At 42.5% G+C, this 22,082-nt stretch overlaps 1 protein-coding gene across 5 annotated transcripts in view; it reads left to right on the top strand.

Moving 5' to 3' along the window:
• The window catches only part of stambpl1 (STAM binding protein-like 1), a 50,144-nt gene extending 29,252 nt beyond the window's left edge, over nt 1-20,892 (top strand). For 2 of the 5 annotated variants that reach the window (XM_048551193.2, XM_048551197.2), the window contains 5 exons: nt 683-807; nt 7,791-7,928; nt 12,157-12,269; nt 18,879-18,978; nt 20,348-20,887. In XM_048551193.2, the coding sequence (XP_048407150.1) occupies nt 683-807; nt 7,791-7,928; nt 12,157-12,269; nt 18,879-18,978; nt 20,348-20,404 (533 nt within the window). In that variant the 3' untranslated portion in view covers nt 20,405-20,887. Of the gene's footprint in view, nt 1-682; nt 808-7,790; nt 7,929-12,156; nt 12,270-18,878; nt 18,979-20,347 lie in introns of all 5 variants that reach the window. The other 3 variants (XM_048551195.2, XM_048551194.2, XM_048551196.2) reach the window with 3 other exon arrangements.
• The last annotated feature ends 1,190 nt before the right edge of the window (nt 20,893-22,082 follow it).

The raw sequence follows: 22,082 nt of genomic DNA, 5'->3' as shown, positions 1-22,082 counted from the left end.
GTTCTTTGGATTATATCCGGTATCTACCACAATTGATGATCTGACGTTTAACAATTAGGTTTTAAACTTAGATTGCAAATTTAAAAGGCTTATAATTAACCATTATCTCTTAAATAGCTTACGTGCATCCTGACATTACCAATGGGTGCTTACCCCAAAGGGGTGATCTGGTCTGATAGATTATTGATAGGCAGGGATAAAGAAAGCCAGGCAGATAAATGGAAGTCACACAGACCTACCATGATCCTTGCTGGTGGTTTAATCCGAGATGCTCACACAAGGAGTGAGTTGGAGAAGGAGTGCCCTTATTGGTAACCTCAGCCAGTGCAGGAATTGAACCCACACTGCTGGCATCATTGCATTGCACACCAGCTAACTGACCCCTGTAATTATGGAGCTGATGAAATCAGTGGAATTTTGACCGTTTTTGAGGCAGCACTCTGGCTCGACCCTGAGGGCAGTATGTGCTGAATACTTAATAATTATGTCCACACGTCTGAACTCTAATTGCACAGACTGAATGTTAGTGCTGTACATGGTGTAGCATTGGTAAAGTTACTATAAACTGATTCAGATAAAATTAATTTCATGTTACTTCTGCAAATTAAACTTCTAAGATGTTCTCTATATCATTAGTAGTGATCAGGTACATTACTAATTTCTACTTAACTATGTTTTACAGGGCAGAGTGTCGATGGTCTTCAACATATTGTCCTTCCGAAAAACCTTTGCCAAAGATTTTTGATGCAGGCTGAGACTAATACAGCGCGAGGAGTAGAAACCTGTGGAATTCTCAGCGGAAAGCTGGTAAGCCTCAGAAGAAAAGAATCATTTTCATGTTCCCTTCTTTCTACCAGTCCTGGAGTTAGTATTAATTGTCAGCAATGGGTCTTGCAGTGACAATCTTGTTTGGTATAGTTTTTATTTTGCTTCACTGTATAAACTGTCCAAATAGAAAAGAAATACCATGTTAATCTTTGTCAGCAGCCAAGTCCTCTGCTTCCTGCTCTTACGCTGTACAGGTTGTCCCATTTAGTGCATGACTTTCATTATATTTGTCAAAATGGGCTGTGTATTTTATGGCAAAATAAGTATAAACATCAGATGGAAAGTTTCAAGGCTTTGAGCTATATTTTGGTAACCCTGACCCTGTCTCATGTTTATATCTTTTATCTTGCTTACGAATGTAATAACTGAATGTGGCCAGTGCTTCCTACACATGGACAGATGGAGGAATCCCCTCCTCTAACCTATTGTGGAGATGTGTACGAAGCATAATTCTGATGAGGAATCACTGGTCTTGAAACATTAACACTGCTTTCTGTCCGTAGATGCTGCCACACTGACTTTCTCCTGCAATTCCTGTTTTATTTCAGATCTTCCATCATCTACAGTTCTTTGTTTTATTATATTTATGTTGATCTGCTCTATTTATGGTGTCATTCATGGCTCTGTGCTGTGACTTTCATTTCTAAGGCTCCACTTCAGAATATTATAGGTTGGTGCTTCACAGTACTGAGGGAGTGCAACATTGCCAGAGAATGCTGTCTTTTGGATGCCATCTTAAACCACGGTCTCACTTGGTTTCTCAGAAGACCATAAAAGATCCCTAATGCTACTCAAAGAAGAGCTGACCAAAGTATAATACTTCCCCCTCAGGGAAGTAACTGCTGTGCTGTTGTAGGCACTATTTTCCAAATGAGATATCAAACCAAGACTCCATCTCTGAAACCTGTTGGACATCAAATATTCCAGAGCACTGTTATAAAGAAGAGCTGGGCAAGTTGTCCTGGTCAATATTTATCCTTCTGTTAACGTCACAGGGAAACACATGAACTGGTCATTATCATGTTCCTGTTTGTGGGGAGTGCACTGTACTTCGATTGGCTGCACAACAGTAACTGCAGTTAAAAATCCCTTCATTGGTTACGAGGTGCATTGAGCCATCCAGTGGGGTGGGAGGTTGGATTTTGTGCCAATGTGCTGTTTTTCTGAAAACACCAAAAACAGCTCGTCTGCTTTATTTATTTAATTGTTGATTGTAGGATCTTGCTGCATGTTAATCGGCTGCCCCATTTCTTACGTTACAGCATTGACTACACCTCAAGGTTCCTATAAAGCAGTTAGGGGTGTCTCTGGGTTGGCAATGATACTATATGGATGCGATTCTCTTTCAGTTAACTAGCAGCAAAAATTATTTAGAATAAATGAGAAGTGTTGGAAGATTTTGAATTCAAGGGCAGAAATGTCTGCCTGGATAGTAATATTTCCACTGCGAAACTTGCAGCATAGTGGCTCAGTGGTTAGTATTGCTGCCTCACGGCACCAGGGACCTGGATTTGATTCCACTCTTGGACAACTGTCTGTGTGGAGTTTGCACGTTCTCCCCATGTCTGCATGGGTTTCCTCTGGGTGCTCTGGTTACCTCCCACAATCCAAAGATGCGCAGTCTAGGTGGATTGGCCATGCTAGATTGCCCATATTGCCCAGAAATGTGCAAACTAGGTAGGTTAACAATGGAGAATATAGGGTAGGGTAGTGGGTCTGGGTGGAATAATATTCATGGAGTCAATGTGAACTTGATGAGCTGGATGACTTGTTCCCAAACTGAAGGGATTCTATACCCTCTATGGCTTCTTTACATAGAACATTACAGCACAGTACAGGCCCTTCGGCCCTCGATGTTGTGCCGACCTGCCATACCGATCTTAAGCCCATCTAACCTACACTATTCCATGTACGTCCACATGCTTGTCCAATGACGACTTAAATGTTCCTAAAGTTGGCGAATCTACTACCGTTGCAGGCAAAGCGTTCCATTCCCTTACTACTCTCTGAGTAAAGAAACTACCTCTGACATCTGTCCTATATCTTTCACCCCTCAATTTAAAGCTGTGCCCCCTCGTGCTCGCCGTCACCATCCTAGGAAAAAGGCTCTCCCTATCCACCCTATCTAACCCTCTGATCATTTTATCTGTTTCAATTAAGTCACCTCTCAACCTTCTTCTCTCTAATGAAAACAGCCTCAAGTCCCTCAGCTTTTCCTCGTAAGACCTTCCCTCCATACCAGGCAACATCCTAGTAAATCTCCTCTGCACCCTTTCCAAAGCTTCCACATCCTTCTTATAATGCGGTGACCAGAACTGTACACAATACTCCAAGTGCGACCACACCAGAGTTTTGTACAGCTTCACCATAACCTCTTGGTTCTGGAACTCGATCCCTCTATTAATAAAAGCTAAAACAGTGTATGCCTTCTTAACAGCCCTGTCAACCTGGGTGGCAACTTTCAAGGATCTGTGTACATGGATACCGAGATCTCTCTGCTCATCTACACTAGTAAGAATCTTACCATTAGCCCTGTACTTTGCCTTCCGGTTACTTCTACCAAAGTGCATCACCTCACGCTTGTCTGCATTAAACTCCATTTGCCACCTCTCAGCCCAGCTCTGCAGCTTATCTATGTCTCTCTGCAACCTACAGCATCCTCTGTCACTATCCACAACTCCTCTGCAAATTTACTAACCCATCCTTCTATGCCCTCATACAGGTCATTTATAAAAATGACAAACAGCAGCGGACCCAACACCGACCCTTGCGGTACACCACTAGTAACTGGTCTCCAGGATGAACATTTCCCATCAACCACCATCCTCTGTCTTCTTTCAGAAAGCCAATTTCCGATCCAAACTGCTATATCTCCCACAATTCCATTCCTCCGAGTTTTTTTACAATAGCCTATTGTGGGGAACCTTATCGAACGCCTTGCTGAAATCCATATACACCACATCAACTGGTTTACTCTCATCTACCTGTTTGGTCACCTTCTCAAAGAACTCAATAAGGTTTGTGAGGCACGGCCTTCCCTTCACAAAACCGTGCTGACTATCCCTAATCAATTTATTCTTTTCTAGATGATTATAAATCCTATCCCTTATAACCTTTTCCAACACTTCACCAACAACTGAGGTAAGGCTCACTGGTCTATAATTACCAGGGTTGTCTCTACTCCCCTTCTTGAACAGGGAAACCACATTTGCTATCCTCCAGTCACCTGGCACTATTCCTGTAGACAATGACGAGTTAAACATCAATGCCAAAGGCTCGGCAATCTCCTCCCTGGCTTCCCAGAGGATCCGAGGATAAATCCCATGCAGCCCAGGGGACTTATCTATCTACACCTTCTGCAGGATTTCTAATACCTCTTCCGTGTGAACCTCAATCCCACCTAGTCTAGTAGCCTGTATCTCAGTATTTTCCTCGACAACATTGTCGTTTTCTAGAGTGAATATTGTTGAAAAAATATTCATTTAGCACTTCCCCTATATCATCTGACTCCACACACAACTTACCACTACTATCCTTAATTGGGCCTAATCTTACTTTTGTCATTCTTTTATTCCTTAAATATCTATAGAAAGCCTTAGGGTTTACCCCGATCCTATCCGCCAACAACTTCTCATGTCTCCTCCTGGCTCTTCTGAGCTGTCTCTTTAGGTCTTTCCTGGATACCTTGTAGCCCTCAAGCGCCCTAACTGAGCCTTCATATCTCATCCTAACATAAGCCGCCTTCTTCCTCTTGACCAGAGATTCCACCTGCGTCGTAAACCACGGCTCCCGTACTCTACAGCTTCCTCCCTGCCTGACAGGTACATATTTATCTAGGACACACAGGAGCTTTTCCTTGAATAAGCTCCACGTTTCTAAACTGCCCATCCCCTGCAGTTTCCTTCGCCATCCTATGCTCCCTAAATCTTGCCTAATCTCATCGTAATTGCCTTTCCCCCAGCTATAACTCTTGCCCAGTGGTATACACCTATCCCTTTCCATCACTGAAGTAAACATAACAGAATTGTGATCGCTATCACCAAAGTCCTCACCTACTTCCAAACCTAACACTTGGCCGGGCTCATTACCCAGTACGAAATCTAATGTGGCTTCGCCCCTTGTTGGCCTATCTACATACTGTGTCAGGAAGCCCTCCTGCACTCTCTGGACAAAAACTGACCCATCTATAGTACTTGAACTATAGTGTTCCCAGTCAATATCTGGAAAGTTGAAGTTCCCCATGACAACTACCCTGTCTCTCTCACTCCTATTGAGAATCATCTTTGCTATCCTTTCCTCTACATCTCTGGAACTATTCAAAGGCCTATAGAAAACTCTCAACACGGTGACCTCTCCTTTCCTGTTTCTAACCTCAGTTGACGAGTCCCCAGACATCTTTTCTGCAACTGTAATACTGTCCTTGACCAACAATGCCACACCTCTGCCCCTTTTACCATCTTCTCTGTTCTTACTGAAACATCTAAATCCTGGAACCTGCAACAACCATTCCTGTCCCTGCTCTATCCATGTCTCCGAAATGACCACAACATCGAAGTCCCAGGTACTAATCCATGCTGCAAGTTCACTCACCTTATTCTGGATGCTCCTGGCATTGAAGTAGACACACTTCAAACCAACTTCTTGCTTGCCGGTGCCATCTTGCCTCCCTGAAACTTTATTTCGGACATCCCTACTCTCAAACTTTTCTATACTCGAACTACAATTTTGGTTCCCATCCCCCTGCTGAATTAGTTTAAACCCACCCGAACAGCCTTAGCAAATTTTCCCCCCAGGATATTGGTACCCCTCTGGTTCAGGTGAAGACCATCTTGCTTGTGGAGGTCCCACCTACCCCAGAACGAGCCCCAATTATCCAAGAATCCAAAACCCTCCCTCCTGCACCATCCCTGTAGCCACGTGTTCAACTCCTTTCTCTCCCTATTCCTCTCCTCACTAGCACGTGGCACGGGCAACAAACCAGAGACAACAACTTTGTTCGTCCTAGCTCTCAGCTTCCATCCTAGCTCCCTGAATTTCCGCCTTAAATCCCCATCTCTCTTCCTACTTATGTCATTGGTGCCAATGTGGACCATGATTTGGGGCTGCTCCCCCTCCCCCTTAAGGATCCCAAAAACACGACAAGCGACATCATGCACCCTGGCACCTGGGAGGCAACGCACCAACCGTGAGTCAGTCTCGTCCCCACAGAACCTCCTATCTATCCCCCTAACTATGGAGCCCCCAATGACTACTGCTCTGCTCCTCTTCCCCCTTCCCTTCTGAGCAGCAGGGACAGACTCTGTGCCAGAGACCTGTGTCCCACTGCTTTCCCCTGGTAAGTCGTACCCCCCCAACACTATCCAAAACGGTATACTTATTGTTGAGGGGAATGGCCACAGGGGATCCCTGCACTGCCTGCCGGTTCCCGTTCCGTCCCCTGACCGTAACCCATCTGCCTTTTTCTTGTACCTGAGGAGTGACTACCTCCCTGTAACTCCTCTCAATAACCCCCTCTGCCTCCCAAATGATTCTAAGTTCATCCAGCTCCAGCTCCAGATCCCTAACGCGGTTTTCAAGGAGCTGGAGTTGGGTGCACTTCCCGCAGATGTAGTCAGCAGGGACACTAGTGGTGACCCTTACCTCCCACATTCTGCAGGAGGAACATTCAACTGCCCTGACCTCCGTTCCCATTATTCTAAATTCCCAAAGACTTAAAAAAAAAATAAAGAATAAAAAATAAACTTGTTACCTTACCAATCAGGCACACAGAACCTTTTTTTTTGGTTAGAGGAGGAGGATGGGTGGGAGATACTACCCGAGTAGTGTTTCGGGTAACGCAACCACACAAATATATTACCTCAATCACTCACCAGTCCCGTGTCGGCTCCTGCTCAGCGTCCCTCCGCCTATTCACGAGAAGTTTTTTAACGATTCAAAAACAGTGACTCACCGGCTTCCCGACAGGCTCCTGCTCCAAGCTCCCGCTCGCGCTGCTGCTGCAACCCTTTAGCCCAACAGTGAGCTCCTTGGTAAATCTCCGATTCTGCTTTCTGTCCAAGAGACAGGTCAGGGATGTTAATCAGAGAGTCAAACTGAGGCTTTGCAGTGCTGATATATGATGAGTGTAACTATCTTTTATTTTCTTCTAATGCTGTGCTTTACTTTCTTCTATTTGTATTCTGGAAATCTTTCAGCATATTCCATGACACAAATATTGTCATCTTTAAATCTTTTTTCAGCAGTTTGTATCCTGTTTCTCTTCTCTGAAAGGAGTTTAATCATGGTACTGAGATGGAGTGGAGGATCTTGTCTTTTTGGGCACTGGCCTTGTTACATTTCTGTTGTCTCCACGATATGTGCCGTCAGGAATGGAAATAGTTGTAGGAATGCTTGACATAGTGTTTGTAAATGATTAATCCTGAACGCAAATTTACTGCTTTGCTCACATGCTTTTATATCAACAGTCATCGATAGTTATCAGATTTTAATACTTAAATGAAATTTGTTTTTCCTTTAGCGGACTTAGTGCTTCAAAACACTGGTTCCATTCATGTCCATTACATAGAACGTAGAACATTACAGCACAGTACAGGTCCTTCGGCCCTCGATGTTGTGCCTGCCTGTCATATCGATCTCAAGCCCATCTAACCTACACTATTCCGTGTACGTCCATATGCTTGTCCATTAAGAAGGATAGACCCTCATTTTATATCAAAATAAAGACAATGGATGATTGTAACTGTTGAAGCACAACTGTTTTTGCTTTCTACCTGATTTGTTACTCAGAGGTAGTCCTTTTCTTGGCAGTTTGACTTTTGCCAGCAGATCCCCTTTCATTTTCTTTACATAATCTAGTGTTGGTTTTTCTCTAGATGGAAGACCATTTATGAGAGTATCCAAAGCAATGAGATCAGCCTTTTAGAACTGAAGCTTATGATTCTCTTGTCATTCTCTTTTTATAGACACATGATAAGTTCATAATTACACATGTGATAATACCCAAACAGTCTGGAGGACCAGATTATTGTGACACAGAGAATGAAGAAGAACTGTTTACTATTCAGGACCAGCATGGCCTCATCACTCTGGGCTGGATCCATGTAAGTTAATGACATGAATATTCTCATGCTGCAAGGTAGGTGCCATGTTTTTCAAGGAATTGAAGCACTGTGAGATACTAATTTATATATATTTAAACTGTTTATCTAAACTAATATATTAGCAAATTTCTGCTGTAACAACACTGAAAGGAAATCTTTAAAAAATCAAGTTCGTTATGAAACAGTTCATGCCCTTATTGAGCAAGCATAGACCTGGAGAGTATCCTGGCTTGGTTGGAAACATGGTGAGTAGCATTTGTGGCTTCATTAAGAGAGAACCTAACCATCGTCCCTTGACATTCAATGGTATTAACATTACTGAATCCCTCACTATCAACATCCATGGGGCTACCATTGACCAGAAACTAAATTGAAAAAGTCACATAAATACAGTGGCTAGAAGAGCAGGTCAGAAGCTAGGAATATTGCAGCGAACAACTAGCCTCCTGACTCCCCAAAGCTGCCCACCATCTACAAGGCACAAGTCAGGAGTGTATTGGAATACTCCCTACTTGCCTGGATGGGTGCAGCTCTAAAAACACTGAAGAAGCTTGATACCTGTCCAGGACAAAGCAGCCCATTTCATTTCCAACACATCCACGAGCATCCACTCCCTCCATCCCCAACACTCAGTAGTAGTGTGCACTGCCTACAAGAAGCACTGCAGAAATTCACCAAGGCTCCTTTTAAAAAGTGCTTTTTCAAATCCAGAACCACTTCCACCTAGAAGGACGAGGCAGCAGACACATGAGAATATTATCTGCTTAAAGTTGCCCTCATTATCCTGACTTGCAAATATATTTTCTTTTTCCTTTATTGTTGCTGGATCAAAATCCTGCAGTTCCCTCCCTAATGGCATTGTGGGTCTACTTACAGCACATGGACTGCAGCGGCTTAAGACGGCAGCTCACCACCACCTTCTGAAAGGCAACTAGGGATGGACAATAAATGCAAGCAAGAAGCCACCATACCGGTCCTGGCTATAATTTTTGTGCACACTAGGCTTTTAACACTTGGAGCAGTATATTGAAACGGGATCTCTGATCTGTTGTTCAAATGCATATCCTAGTAGGTTGACTAAGTTTTGTTTTTGGGGTGACTAGTGGAAGTATTGCAGGTTAGGTATGTCAAGATGATAGTGTGTCTGGAGAGGCTAACATGGTGTTGCAGCGAATAACTAGCCTCCTGACTCCCCAAAGCTGCCCACCACCTACAAGGCACAAGTCAGAGTGTATTGGAATACTCCCCCCTGCCTGGATGGGTGCAGCTCTAAAAACACTGAAGAAACTTGATACCTGTCCAGGACAAAGCAGCCCATTTCATTCCCATCACATCCACGAGCATCCACTCCCTCCATCCCCAACACTCAGTAGTGGTGTGCACTGCCTACAAGAAGCACTGCAGAAATTCACCAAGGCTCCTTAAAAGGAGGTTGAGGGGTGGGTTAGTATGTTCGCTGATGACACAAAGGTTGGAGGTGCCGTTGATAGTATCGAGGGCTATTGCAGGCTTCGGCGAGACATTGACAGAATGCAGATGGAGTTCAACCTGAATAAATGCGAAGTGATGCATTTTGGAAGGTCGAACTTAAATGCTGACTATAGGATTAAAGGCAGGATTCTTGGCAGTGTGGAGGAACAGCGGGATCTTGGTGTTCAAGTGCATAGCTCCCTCAAAGTTGCCACCCAAGTGGATAAGGTTGTGAAGAAACATATGGTGTTTTGGCTTTCATTAACAGGGGGATCGAGTTTAAGAGCCGCGAGGTTATGCTGCAGCTGTACAAAACCCTGGTGAGACCACACTTGGAATATTGTGTCCAGTTCTGGTCGCCCTATTTTAGGAAAGATGTGGAGGCTTTGGAGAGGGTGCAAAGGAGGTTTACCAGGATGCTGCCTAGACTGGAGGGCTTGTCTTACGAGGAGAGGTTGACTGAGCTCGGACTTTTCTCTCTGGAGAGAAGGAGGAAGAGAGGTGACCTGATCAAGGTGTACTGGGTAATGAGAGGCATGGATAGAGTCGATAGCCAGAGACTTTTCCCCAGGGCAGGATTGACTGCCACGAGGGGTCATAGTTTTAAGGCGTTAGGAGGAAGGTATAGAGGAGATGTCAGAGGGAGGTTCTTCACCCAGGGAGTTGTGAGCGCATGGAATACTTTGCCAGTCGAAGTCATGGAAGCTGAGTCATTAGTGACATTTAAGCAACTGCTGTCCATGTGCATGTCCAGCAGTAAATTGAAGGGAATGTAGGTTAGGTTATTTTATTTTTGGATTAGGATTATTCCACGGCACAACATCGTGGGCTGAAGGGCCTGTACTGTGCTGTACTTTTCTATGCTCTATGAATGAGGGAACGCGGGAGGAAGATAGAAGTTGTGGATGGTAGAGATAAGGTTAGAAAGGAAGGGTAAGTGCAGGGTGATAGAGAGAGGAAAATAACCATTCCTTGGCTTAGCGATGTTGCCAGGAATCATAAAATCTTAGAATTTTACAGTACAGAAAGAGGAAGTTGCCCCATTTGTCTGTTCCAGCTCCTGAAAGGGATACTCAGCTTGTCACATTCTCCAGCCCTATCTCCATAGCTGTCTAAGTTTATCACTTTCAAATGTATATCCAGCTCTCTTGAAACCTTCTGTAGAATCTCCTCCACCAGACAACACATTCCAAATCCTAACAACTCTGCAGGTAAAGAAGGTTCTCCTCATGTCACTCCTAGCTCTTTCACTAGCAGTCGTTAAACTGTGATCCCTAGTTACTGACTCATATTCTGTTTTGGGTATCCTTCTTTACCCTGTCAAAATTGTTCGTCATTTTGAACACAGTAACGTCCTGTCTCAATCTTCTATGATTCAAGGAGAATAATCCCAGTCTCCCTAGTCTTTCTTTCTATCTACCTCATTTTTGGTATTTATTATTCCAGTAAATTTCCTTTGCACTCTTCAATGCTTTAACACTTTTCCTTAAACAAGGTACCCCAAACTGAACACAGTACACTAAATATAGTCTGACCAATGATTTGTTGAGGTGTAGCATCACTTCCTTGCTTTTTTACTCTAAGCCCCTATTTATAAACCCGAAAATCCTATAACCTTTGACAACTGTTTCAATTTATGTTCTGAAGAGGGACACTGAACCTGAAACATTGACTCTGCTTTCTCATCACAGATGCCTCCAGACCTCTGAGTTTTTCCAGAGGCTCTTTCTTTTGTTTCTGATTTCCAGCATCCACAGTTCTTTGGATTTTTTTGTTAACTATTTCAACCGGCCACCTTGAGAGAATTATGATCTCGAACCCTGAGGTTCTTCTGCTCTTGTACTCCCTTCAAGGTTGTAACATTGAGCCTGTATTGCCTGTCCACATTTCTTCAGCCAAAATGCATTACCTCACATTTCCCTGCATTAAAATTCATCTGGGTTACGTACCCATTTAGCCTGCTGTCCAATGCCCCTCTAAAGTCACCAAACACCATCCTCACAACTCACTATTCTCTGTGGCTTGGTATCATCTGCAGATGTGGAGATTGTGCCCTCAATATGTCTCCAAATAGTCAGAAAATAGCAGGGGCCCCAACCCTTGAAGTTTTACCAGGATTGTGCTAAGGTGAAGTACTATCATCTGAAGGAGATACTTGAGATTCTTTCATTATTTTTACCGGTGCAAAAAAATGTAAGAGAAAACTTTGAAATTGAGTTTTTGCAAAGTGGTTTGAGTATGTGCCACTCTGCCACAGGAAGAGTGTGTTGGATCGTTTAAGGGAAGAATTGATAGATGTTGGAAGGTGTGGAGCAATAGAAAGGTTGCAGAGAGAAACAAATGAGCTGGCTAGTCTTCTCCCTCCAAACTGACAGGATTTTCCAGACGATGGGGATCTCACCCTTAGGGTTTCTGTCTGTAAATCTTTGAGGTACATGCTTAAACTTCACTAGATAGTATGTTGGCTGAGTTAGTTGTTGACAGAATTAAGAGAAAGCTACGATGGAAGAATCTCTGTATGTAATCTCGGCTGTGTTCTGTAAGGTACTTCATGACTGCTGTTTGTCAGGGAACAAGTGTATCTCATGGTGCACCAACCCAATACTGATTTTTGTTGGAAGAGATAGGAAAATGCTTCCTGTGACTATCTTGCTGTTTAGAAGGAGAAAAGATGCACAACTATTGATTAAACTCACAAAATGTTTGTGTATGACATTTGCATTAAAGGAGGATTTTTCAAAAAGCCATCTCTTTACAGACTCATCCAACACAGACTGCATTTCTGTCAAGTGTCGATCTTCATACTCACTGCTCTTACCAGCTGATGCTGCCTGAGTCCATTGCAATTGTGTGTGCTCCTAAACACAATGAGTAAGTTGGTTTTGTTTTTCAAAAAGCAAGCCAGTATGAACTGCTGTGTTCCTGCTCTGTGTGAGGCCATGAGCATGTTGGTTTCCCTGGTTTTACTTGGCTAATCAGAATCTAATATTTTCTGAACTTATAATTTGGGGACTCACTGGAATGATTTGAAAAGGCCTGAATTAACAATGAGTATGACCTGGTGCTGTCCTCTGGGTACCTTGTGTGCACGAAGCACATATTGCAAATTTGGGTTCTGCTGCCCTTTGTCGGCTTTGACTTACTTGTAGCACTTTTGTTTCTGACCCAAAGGTTATGGTTTAAGTCGCACTCCAGTGATAAGAGTGCATCTTCTAGTTTGACACTCCAATGCAGTGCTGAAGAGACTGTTCTCTGTTCTCAGTTGGGAATGTTTGAATGATGTGAAACCAAGGTCCTGCCTACCTCTTAGCTGGATGTAAAGTATCCATGTCTTTATTTAGACAGAGGACAGGGGAATTTGGCTCACTGTTCTGGGCATCATTTATCCTTCAACTAACATTACTAAAACAGATTATTTTCACCCTATCAAATTGCCACATATGGAATCTTGCTGTGTACCAATGATTGTAGCATTTCATGTGTTATAATACGGTTACAGAAGGGCTTTGTGGAACATTCTGACATGATGGAAGGCACTATATAAAAGTGATAACTCTTAATCATAACTTACTAATAGAATGAAAAATCGTGCATAGGCTTTAGATTTCTGAGCTGTACCATTCAGTAGCCATAGCTCCTATCAGTAATGAGGATTTATAAAATGACCCATAACTTGCATATCTTGATTTCCTGTAGCTACTCAATTTTGGTGTTTTTCAGTCCTTTTGGCCTAGTGTATAGATAGGCAATTGCTCGCATGTTTTCACCAGTTAATCAGATCTCCATCAAACTCAAGTCATGACTCCCATTGAAATAATGATGACGGCTTCATTCATTTCCTATCATCACTATCCTCTGCATGGTCTAGAAATACTAGGTCAGGAAGGTTTCTTAAACTGATATTTATTGAATATACAGTATAGAAGCAGTCCATTAACCCATCCAGTCTTTATGTTCCACTTGATTTTCATAGAATCAATTAATGGTTACAGTATACATTGAGGCCATTCAGCCATTCAAATCTGTCTGTGATTGGCCTCTGAAGAAGCAATTTAACTAATGCCACTGCTTTGCCTTTTCGGGTAACCTTGCAGAACTTTCTCTGTAAAGACAATGATTGATTTCCCTTTTGGAAAATCCCAGTGGAGCCTGAGTCCTCCATATTCTAAGGCAGAGCTTTCCTTCACCATTGGCTATTTCACATGAAACCTTAAGTCTGTGCCCTTTTGGTTCTCAATCTATCCATGAGTGGGAATATTTACTCCACCCTGACCTAAGTTTACCCTTTTACTATTTCCGCTGGGCAGATCATCATGGTCATCGTGTGGAAGTGACCCCTATAGGTCTGCAAGTGGCTACATGGCAAAGCAGCTTAGCAAGAGCATTGCTCCAGGCCCCTTTATGATTTTTAATGCCTCTACCAAATCTCCCACTCAACCTTCCTTCTCTTTTCCAAGGAGAATGGTCTCCAACCTTTCTATAGAAATGAAGTTTCTTACCCCTGGAATCATCCTTGTGGATCTTTTCTGCACCCTTTCTAATACCTTCATGCCCTTCCTAAAGGCACTTCCAAGGATTTGACACACTGCCCTAGATGAGATCGAGCTAGTGTTTTCCACAGGTTCAACATTGCTTCCTGGCTTTTGTTCTCTACGCTCCAATCTATAAAATCCAGGAAAGCAATCTGCCTTCTTAGCCACTTGTTCAACTTTGTTCCACTGCCTTCAATGATTTGTGTACATATACACCCCAGCTCCCTCATTTCTTGCACCATCATTAGAAATTGCACCCTTTATTTAAGGTTCTCTTTCCTCATTCTTTTGATCAAAATGAGTCACTTCACTCTCTTCCCTTAATAATTTGTCTGCCTGTTCTTCCAGTGTGTAAATGAAATTCTACAATATCTCCTCATGGTGCACAGTAGTTCTAAATTTGTAGATAATACACAACTTTGAAACCATTTTCTGTACGCCAAGGTGTCGGCCATTAGTATAGATCAGGATGAACAGGGGTCCTAACACCCAGCCCTGCCAAGCCCAACCACCTTCCAGTCTGGAAACCATCCATTAACAATCACTCTTCTCCACAGGTGCTGCTGGACCTGCTGAGGTTCTCCAGCAATTTCTATTTTCTATTTGTTTGATTCATTAAACATTATTCTCTGTTGCCTGTCTCAGCCAATTTTGTATCCATGTTGCCACTGTTCCTTTTGTTCCATGAGATCTGTCGTTTATCACAACTGTTCTGCAGTACTTTATTAAATGCTTTTTCTTGAGGACTCTATATGCCATGTCAGGAGTGTTACCCACACCAACCTTCTCTGTTACCTAATCAAAAATCTCAAGCATGGTAGCTGATGATGATTTGACACTAACAAATCAGTGTTGGCTTTTTCAGTTGTTTGCATATTCTGTGGTATTAATTTTAACCTGGAATGCAGTTTCTAAAAACTTTTCCACCACTGAGATTAAATTGACCGGGCCGTAGTTATTGGGCTTTCATCTAAGTGTATAATATTTGCAATTCTCCAGCAGTACCCCTAAATCAAAATATCTCTCGTATTCCACCTCATCAAACTCTATCAACAAAATGCTGTCTTCTCTCCTGTACATGTTCCATCTTTGTCCTACGTGCATCTTTTTGCCTTGACTGCTCCTTTTGGTGATGAGTTCCCAATTCTCGCCACTCTCTGGGCTAAGAAGGGCTTCTTCTGAATCCCTTTTTGTTTTTATTGCTGAACATCTTATGTTGACGGTCTGTACTTCTGCTTTTTCTCACAAGTAGAAACACTGTGCTAAATTTTCTCAGATTCTGAACAACGTGTGCAATGGCCCAAAAATTGGAAAATACAATGAGAATGAATATTATATTCTTGATATCCAGAAAACAAGATGTCTGATTTTCCACAAAGTTTTAGCAGCAAGATGCACATCTTATTGCTGGGTAATGAGAGGCTTGTGTGCATTAACATCTCATTATTACCTAAAGTTGCCTCATTTCGATGCAGCCTGCATAGAGATGCCAAGTCTTTAGAAAGAAGCTAGATGGCGCTAATTCCAAAAAGGCATCTTTTCCATGCTTTTGTCTTGGCTAGCATTGCCCAACATTGCAGGGCATGTGTTGTGGGCAGTGTGCACTTGCACCTTTCATCCAAGGAAATTGGCAATGGTAATGTACCAGCCTTGTCATTATGGCATATCTTGGATCAACTTGTGATATGGCTCAGCACCTCACTACTGCAAGTTGGAGCTCACTGACACCTTACACTGCAATGCTCCTACTAGGTATGCAGGTCAGCCATTGATCACATGCATCAGAAGAAGGTATACCTTAAGGATCTTAGCTTGCTTCTGTAACAGTCACTAACTCTGCACTTACTTGAACACTCACAGCATCTCTGTCTTACCATATCCTGCCTTTTTGCGCATTGTCATTCCATTCAGACCTTACAGGCAAACTGTGGTTCGGTTTTGTGTTTAGCTTTCAGCACAGTCAGCCGGGCAGGTTTGTCAGCAATGATCAGTCAAGGGGATGGACATCTCGCTGTACGGCATTATGCTATGCCAGCCTTGTACCTGTACCATGTGCCAGCAGCTTATGAGGCAAACACACTGCATATGCACCAATCAAATGACTGTCTCAATGTCTGAGGTGCTAAATTGTCCTTGGCCCATCAAGGGGGACAGTGATCAGTCAGGGATCCCACCAAATTCTGTCAGGGACAGCATCTGATCTCCATCCAGGACATGGTCATTGTTAGTCAGCTACTTGTTGCAATCATGATCCAGGGATCCATCTAATTATAGTCCTGGGAGGAGCCATTGTCAGTTCTGCAGGCCTATGATCATGGAACCCCTATGGTATGGAAACAGGCCCTTCAGCTCAACCAGTTCACACTGACCCTCGGAGCATCCCGCCCAAACCCATCCCCCTATAACCCATCTAATTTAAACATCCCTGAACACAGTGGGGAATTTAGTATGTCCAATGCACCTAGCCTGCACATCTTTGGACTGTGGGAGGAAACTGGAGCACCTGGATGAAACCCATACAGACACGGGGAGAATGTGCAAGCTCCACACAGACAGTTGCCCCCGAGAGTGGAATCGAACCCGGGTCCCTGGCGCTGTCAGGCTGCAGTGCTAACCATTGAGCCATCGTTCTACCCCAAAACTAGGGAGCATGCATTTAAGGTGGGGGGGGGGGGGAGCGGGGGGAGTTCAAAGGAAACATAATGGGTAAGGTTTTTTATACAGAATGTGTTTAGAGTCTGGAATTCTCTTTATTCATTCATGGGATGAGGGCATCGCTGACCAGGCGGCATTTATTGCCCACCCCTAATTGCCGAGGGGGCAGTTAAGAATCAGCCACATTTCTGTGGGTTTGGAGTCACATGGAGGCCAGACCGGGTAAGGATGGCAGTTTCCTTCCTTAAAAGGGCATTAGTGAACCAGGTGGGTTTTTTCCCAACAATTGACAATGGATTCATGGCCATCATTAGATTCTCAATTTCAGATAGTTTATTCAAAATATTCAAATTCCATCATCTGTCCTGAAGTGATTCGAACCTGTGTTCCCAGAACATCATCTGGGTCTCTGGATTAATCGTCCAGCGATAATACCACTAGGCCATCACCTCCCTATAGTTGAACCAATATGGGGTTGAGCGGTAAGTCGATCAATGAGCTGCATAGAAATCGGTCAGGGATCTGCTTGGTCAGCATTGGATACTGTTGTTCCAAGTTAGTCAGGGGAAAGGACCACAGTCAGTCCTGATGAGAGGGCAATCTGTGTACCAGAAGTCATGGGGTTTATCAGGTACCACTGTTAGGGAAGGCAAGTTGGAATGCAGAGACCATGATTACTGTGAAGGGCACCGACTCAACATGAAAGCTTGGGCATTGAGATTGGTTAGGGAGTGCAATGCAGAAAGGGAGACGAACGTTGTTGGGGCACCAAGAGTAACAAACGGAGCTGTAACCTGATCTTAGGCCACTCACTCTGCTGCCTTTCACCTCCTTCTGATTGGGAATGTGCAATGGAAATGAGAAATGGCTGCAAGCATGCCCAGAGTGCACTGAGTAGTGTCACAGAGTCATACCACACGGAAACAGAGCCTTCAGCCCAACTAGTCCGTGCTGACCACGTTCCTGAACTAAACTTGTCCCACCTGACTGCATTTGGCCCATATCCTTCAAAGCCTTCCCTCTTCTTGTACTTATCCAAATGTCTTTTAAATGTTGGAACTGTACCTGTATCCTCCACTTCGACTGACAGTTCATTCCACACATGAACCACACTCTGTGTAAAAAAAAAAAAAAAAAAAGTTGCTGCTCATGACCTTTTTCTCCTCTCACCTTAAGAATAAACCCTCAAGTTTGGACCTTCCCCACCTCAGGGAAAAGACCCTTGTCAGTCATCTTAACTATGTCCCTCATGATTTTATAAACCTCAATAAGGTTACCTGTCAACCTCCTACACACCAGTGGAAAAAGTTCCAGCATTTATTTTTATATTGCAAGCCCTCCATTCCCAGCAATATGCCGGTAAATATTTTCTGAACCCTGTCCAGTTTAATAATATCCTTCCTATAGCAGGGCAATCAAAACTAGATGCAGTACTCCAGAAAAGGTCTCACTAACATACTGTACAACCTCAACATGACGTCCCAGCTCCTCTACTCAAAAGGTCTGAGAAATGAAGGCAAGCGTGTTAAACACGTTGTGAACTGAGGCCCTTCAGGGCAATTGCTTTATTAATCAGGCACTCACCAATTCCAGAATAAAGACTGCACTACATAGCACATACAATGACAACTATGTCGATTACAAATCATGGCACAAGTATCCCTGACCATAATGTCGATCATTCCAAATTAATCCAAGAAATGCCTGTGAAGAAAAGATGATTACAGGTGTCCTTTGAAGTTTCCCCGGTCATTCACTATTCCCAAGTTCCCATTTCAAGCTCCCATAGACTGCACGAGGAGGTGGAGTTGCTGGGTTCTTGCATTGAGCTGTATGTTCTCTCTCATAAAGAAAATGAACTGGACTGTGGCTTTTTCTAATAACATTGACCATAAGCAAATGAGATGATTTATTGAATGTGTTATTCTTCTGGTTTATCCTTGACAGAGGCACAGTGGAAAAATCAAACCAGAGGAATAACACATCCAATAAATCATCTGATTTGTTTATGGTCAATGTTATTGGTTTGAGATTGTCCCACGGTGACTCATATTCCAACCCATGTTCCTTAGAAAGCAGCAGTGAATACAATTGCAGATATGACCTTGTACACAATCAATAATCCTGCTGCTGGAATTATACATACCTCCTAATTTTTAAATTTCACTTCTGGAATTTGTATAAACTTGACTTTTGATTTGTATTGGTAGTGTCCAATGCACAGATGAGTATGGTTTATTTATCTTTGGGTATAATCGGTAAAAACTATTGATCAACTTCTGATGTTTTCTAGAACTGGAGCCTTCCGCCTGACTGCTGCGGGGGTACAGGAAGTGTCCTCCTGCCGAAAGCAAGGCTTTCACCCACATTCGAAGGAGCCACCTTTGTACCAAGTATGTACAATCTTTTATCAGATACAACTATCATTTCCAAATGCTTCCAACAATTATCTTAGACTTTTGAATTTATGCTATTTTTAAGTTGACTTTTCAGAATTAGGTAAGAAAATGCAAACTGAAGTTTAATTTTAGTAGAAATATGCTCAAACTTTGTATGTACCTTTCAATCAGACACAATGTGACATGGGTATTGCTTAGCCCCACACCCAGGTACCATCATGACTTGGGCTGCTTTCTACACAGTTAATTCCTACTTTACATTATTGCCGGTTTTCCTGACTTCCAGCCAACAACTCCTCTCTTCGCTCACCCTGTATTTTCTCTCTCTCTCCCGGTTCCCACTCCACCTACCTCCCCAGTCCTTTGCACACCCCAGTCATCATACCACCTTTTCCCAGTTGCTTCTAGTTCCGAAGACGGGTCACAGGACTTGAGATGTGAGTTCTGTTTTTCTCTCCACAGTTACTGCCAGACCGGCTGAGCTTCTCCAGCAATTTCTGACTTTGTTTGTAAAATGATCAAAATTGTATAGTGTGCCTTGAATTTCATTTAAACAAGGTGTTCAAGGTGAAGGTCTGATAATGTCATCTATTGATCCGGGTCAATACAGTGTGGAGCTGGAGGAACACAGCAGGTCGGGCAGCATCAGAGGAGCAAGAAAGTTGACGCTTCAGGTTTACACCCTTCATCAGGACTGGGGAAGGGGAAGGGAGCTGGGCAATAAATAGAGGGAGGAGGGTGGGACGGTGATAGGTGGATGCAAGTGGGGGGTATAGTGGAGACTGGTCAGTGGGAAGGGTGGGGTGGACAGGTGGGAAAGAAGATGGACAGGTTGCGTCAAAGGAGGTGGGAATGAGAGGGAGGGTTGGACTTGGATGAGGCAGGGGTGGGGAGATTTTAAAACTGGTGAATCCTATGTTCGGGCCGTCAGTCTGTACGCTCCCGAGATGGTATATGAGGTGTTGCTCCTCCAGTTTGCGGGTAGTGTCGTTGTGACACTGGAGGAGGCCCAGGATGGACATGTCATCCAGGGATCTGAGGATGGGTCACCGGATCCAAAACGTTAACTCTGATTTATCTTCACAGATGCTGCCAGGCCGGTTGAGCTTCTCCCTATAGCTCAAACCACCAACCCTGGCAACATTCTTGTAAATCTTTTCTGAACCCTTTCAAGTTTTGCAACATCTTTCCTATAGGAGAAAGACCTGAATTTCACACAAAGCTCCAAAGTTAAAAGAAGGCTAGAAAGTAGACGAAAGACACAGCATTTAGTAGGAGCATTTTTCTGGATGGTTGCTTATTTAATGCAGTACTTTGTGAACAGAACTGTACATGCCAAACTCATGACTGATTTTTCTTTCAGACTTGCAAACACATCATTGTAAAAGATATGAATATCATCATCATGGACATGAGGTGACAACGTGAGACTACTACAATCCTGGAGTCTGTATAAATTATTTAGAATAAACAATATGTTGCTTTCAAGTTTTTATTACCAGTTTCTGAGAACTGGATTATTTAACACATTTTGTACATTTAGGTGAAATAAGGTGGTTAATATTTTGTTTTGAAATGCACCAAGTATTTCACACGTATAATGTTATGTCCAAAAGTGTTTATAAAATTGACTCTGAAATTCACGCTGAAGCTAATAAATGCTGTTCATTTCTTTGCTATGTTTGGAGCGTGCTTTTCCTGTTTTGGATTTAAAATTGCTACTTTGCAAAGTTAGTTCTCGTGGAAACGGTGTTTAGCATCATTACTAATTTTTAGGTTGATCCCTGTAATGTTATCATTCAACCATTCTCATTAAATTTAACTGTGTGTTTGATTCCATGTGGCCTGGGGAATTGTACAAACTTTTTGTTGAGTTCGCTTTTACTGAAGCAAAGCTGCAGAAACTTGACAAGTTATTGTCACGAAAAGAAATTGCCAATTGACCACAGCCACAGCTGCAGTGACACTTTTTTTAGCCAGATCGACTCATCTTAATCAAAAGTACCTTTATGTATGGCACTCATACAACATAAGGGTATATAAATGTTGAATTAATGTACACCATCCAGTAATTAAAAGCACTTACAAATTCTGCTTTTTCCTTAACCATTTACACCAAATACCCAAAATGGTTAAAGTTCACTTGTAAAAGTGAACATCAGGACCACACATCCCACAAGTGTGTCTAGTAGTCATTTTTTACTTACTAATCAGAATGCAGTGGGCACATCTGAATTCTCAGTCAGTCACATAACTGATGCAGTGGACAATGTTCTGTCAGCTATTTCTGTTATAAATTTCCACTAAATTTATGTTTTTCTTCTAATTAGATAACTATGAACTCGGAGGATGGGGATAAAAACATTACCAGTGATTAATTTAATGTTTTAACGTATGAATTGCTGTGGGATGTCCCTGATGTAACTGCTACTGGTGAACACATGTTCTGGTGTACAAACACAATTGGGTCTCGATGGAAGTAGCCATATTAGTAGATTGTAAATACTACATCATTAGTATGAATTGCATGAATAATTGTATTTTCCTCCTAAATTCATACTGTAAAAGCAGTTAAAACAAAAACAGCCCATTGTTTTTGTTTGGTTCTTAACTTATTTATATGACCCAAAATTAATCTTCTGTAATAGTTGAACAAAAAGTAACTAGTTTAAAGGAACAGCTTACACTGATAGGAATGATGCTCAATTAGCAACACGTTGGATTACTACTGAATTCAACATGGAATACTTTAAATGTAGTGCTTGCTGAATAATAATTTTTATGGTGAGTAGTTCCATGTGACAAGCATTATGATATTGGTAGACTTTACACATTCCAACATAGTTCCCACATAATAAGAAAAATCTAAAGATTTAAGTCAATTTGTAGCTTCATTGTGTTTCAAAAACACATTGTTAATTTCTTTAGTTTTCAGGTTCAGTACTGATAACCACATGTAATGCCTATACTTTAAATAATCCTGACTTCAAAGTAATTGAAATTGAATAACAAAAAAAACTTGCTACATGTGTCTTTCAATTCAGTTCTTTGTTAAATTGGATTATTAATTTCTATTAACAGCACAAGACACACCTGAG

The sequence above is a fragment of the Stegostoma tigrinum genome, chromosome 20 (genome assembly GCF_030684315.1).
Source record: "Stegostoma tigrinum isolate sSteTig4 chromosome 20, sSteTig4.hap1, whole genome shotgun sequence".
Classification (NCBI taxonomy): domain Eukaryota; kingdom Metazoa; phylum Chordata; class Chondrichthyes; order Orectolobiformes; family Stegostomatidae; genus Stegostoma; species Stegostoma tigrinum.
Note: the sequence above shows the minus strand (reverse complement) of the source record. Positions and strands in the feature narration are given on the sequence as shown.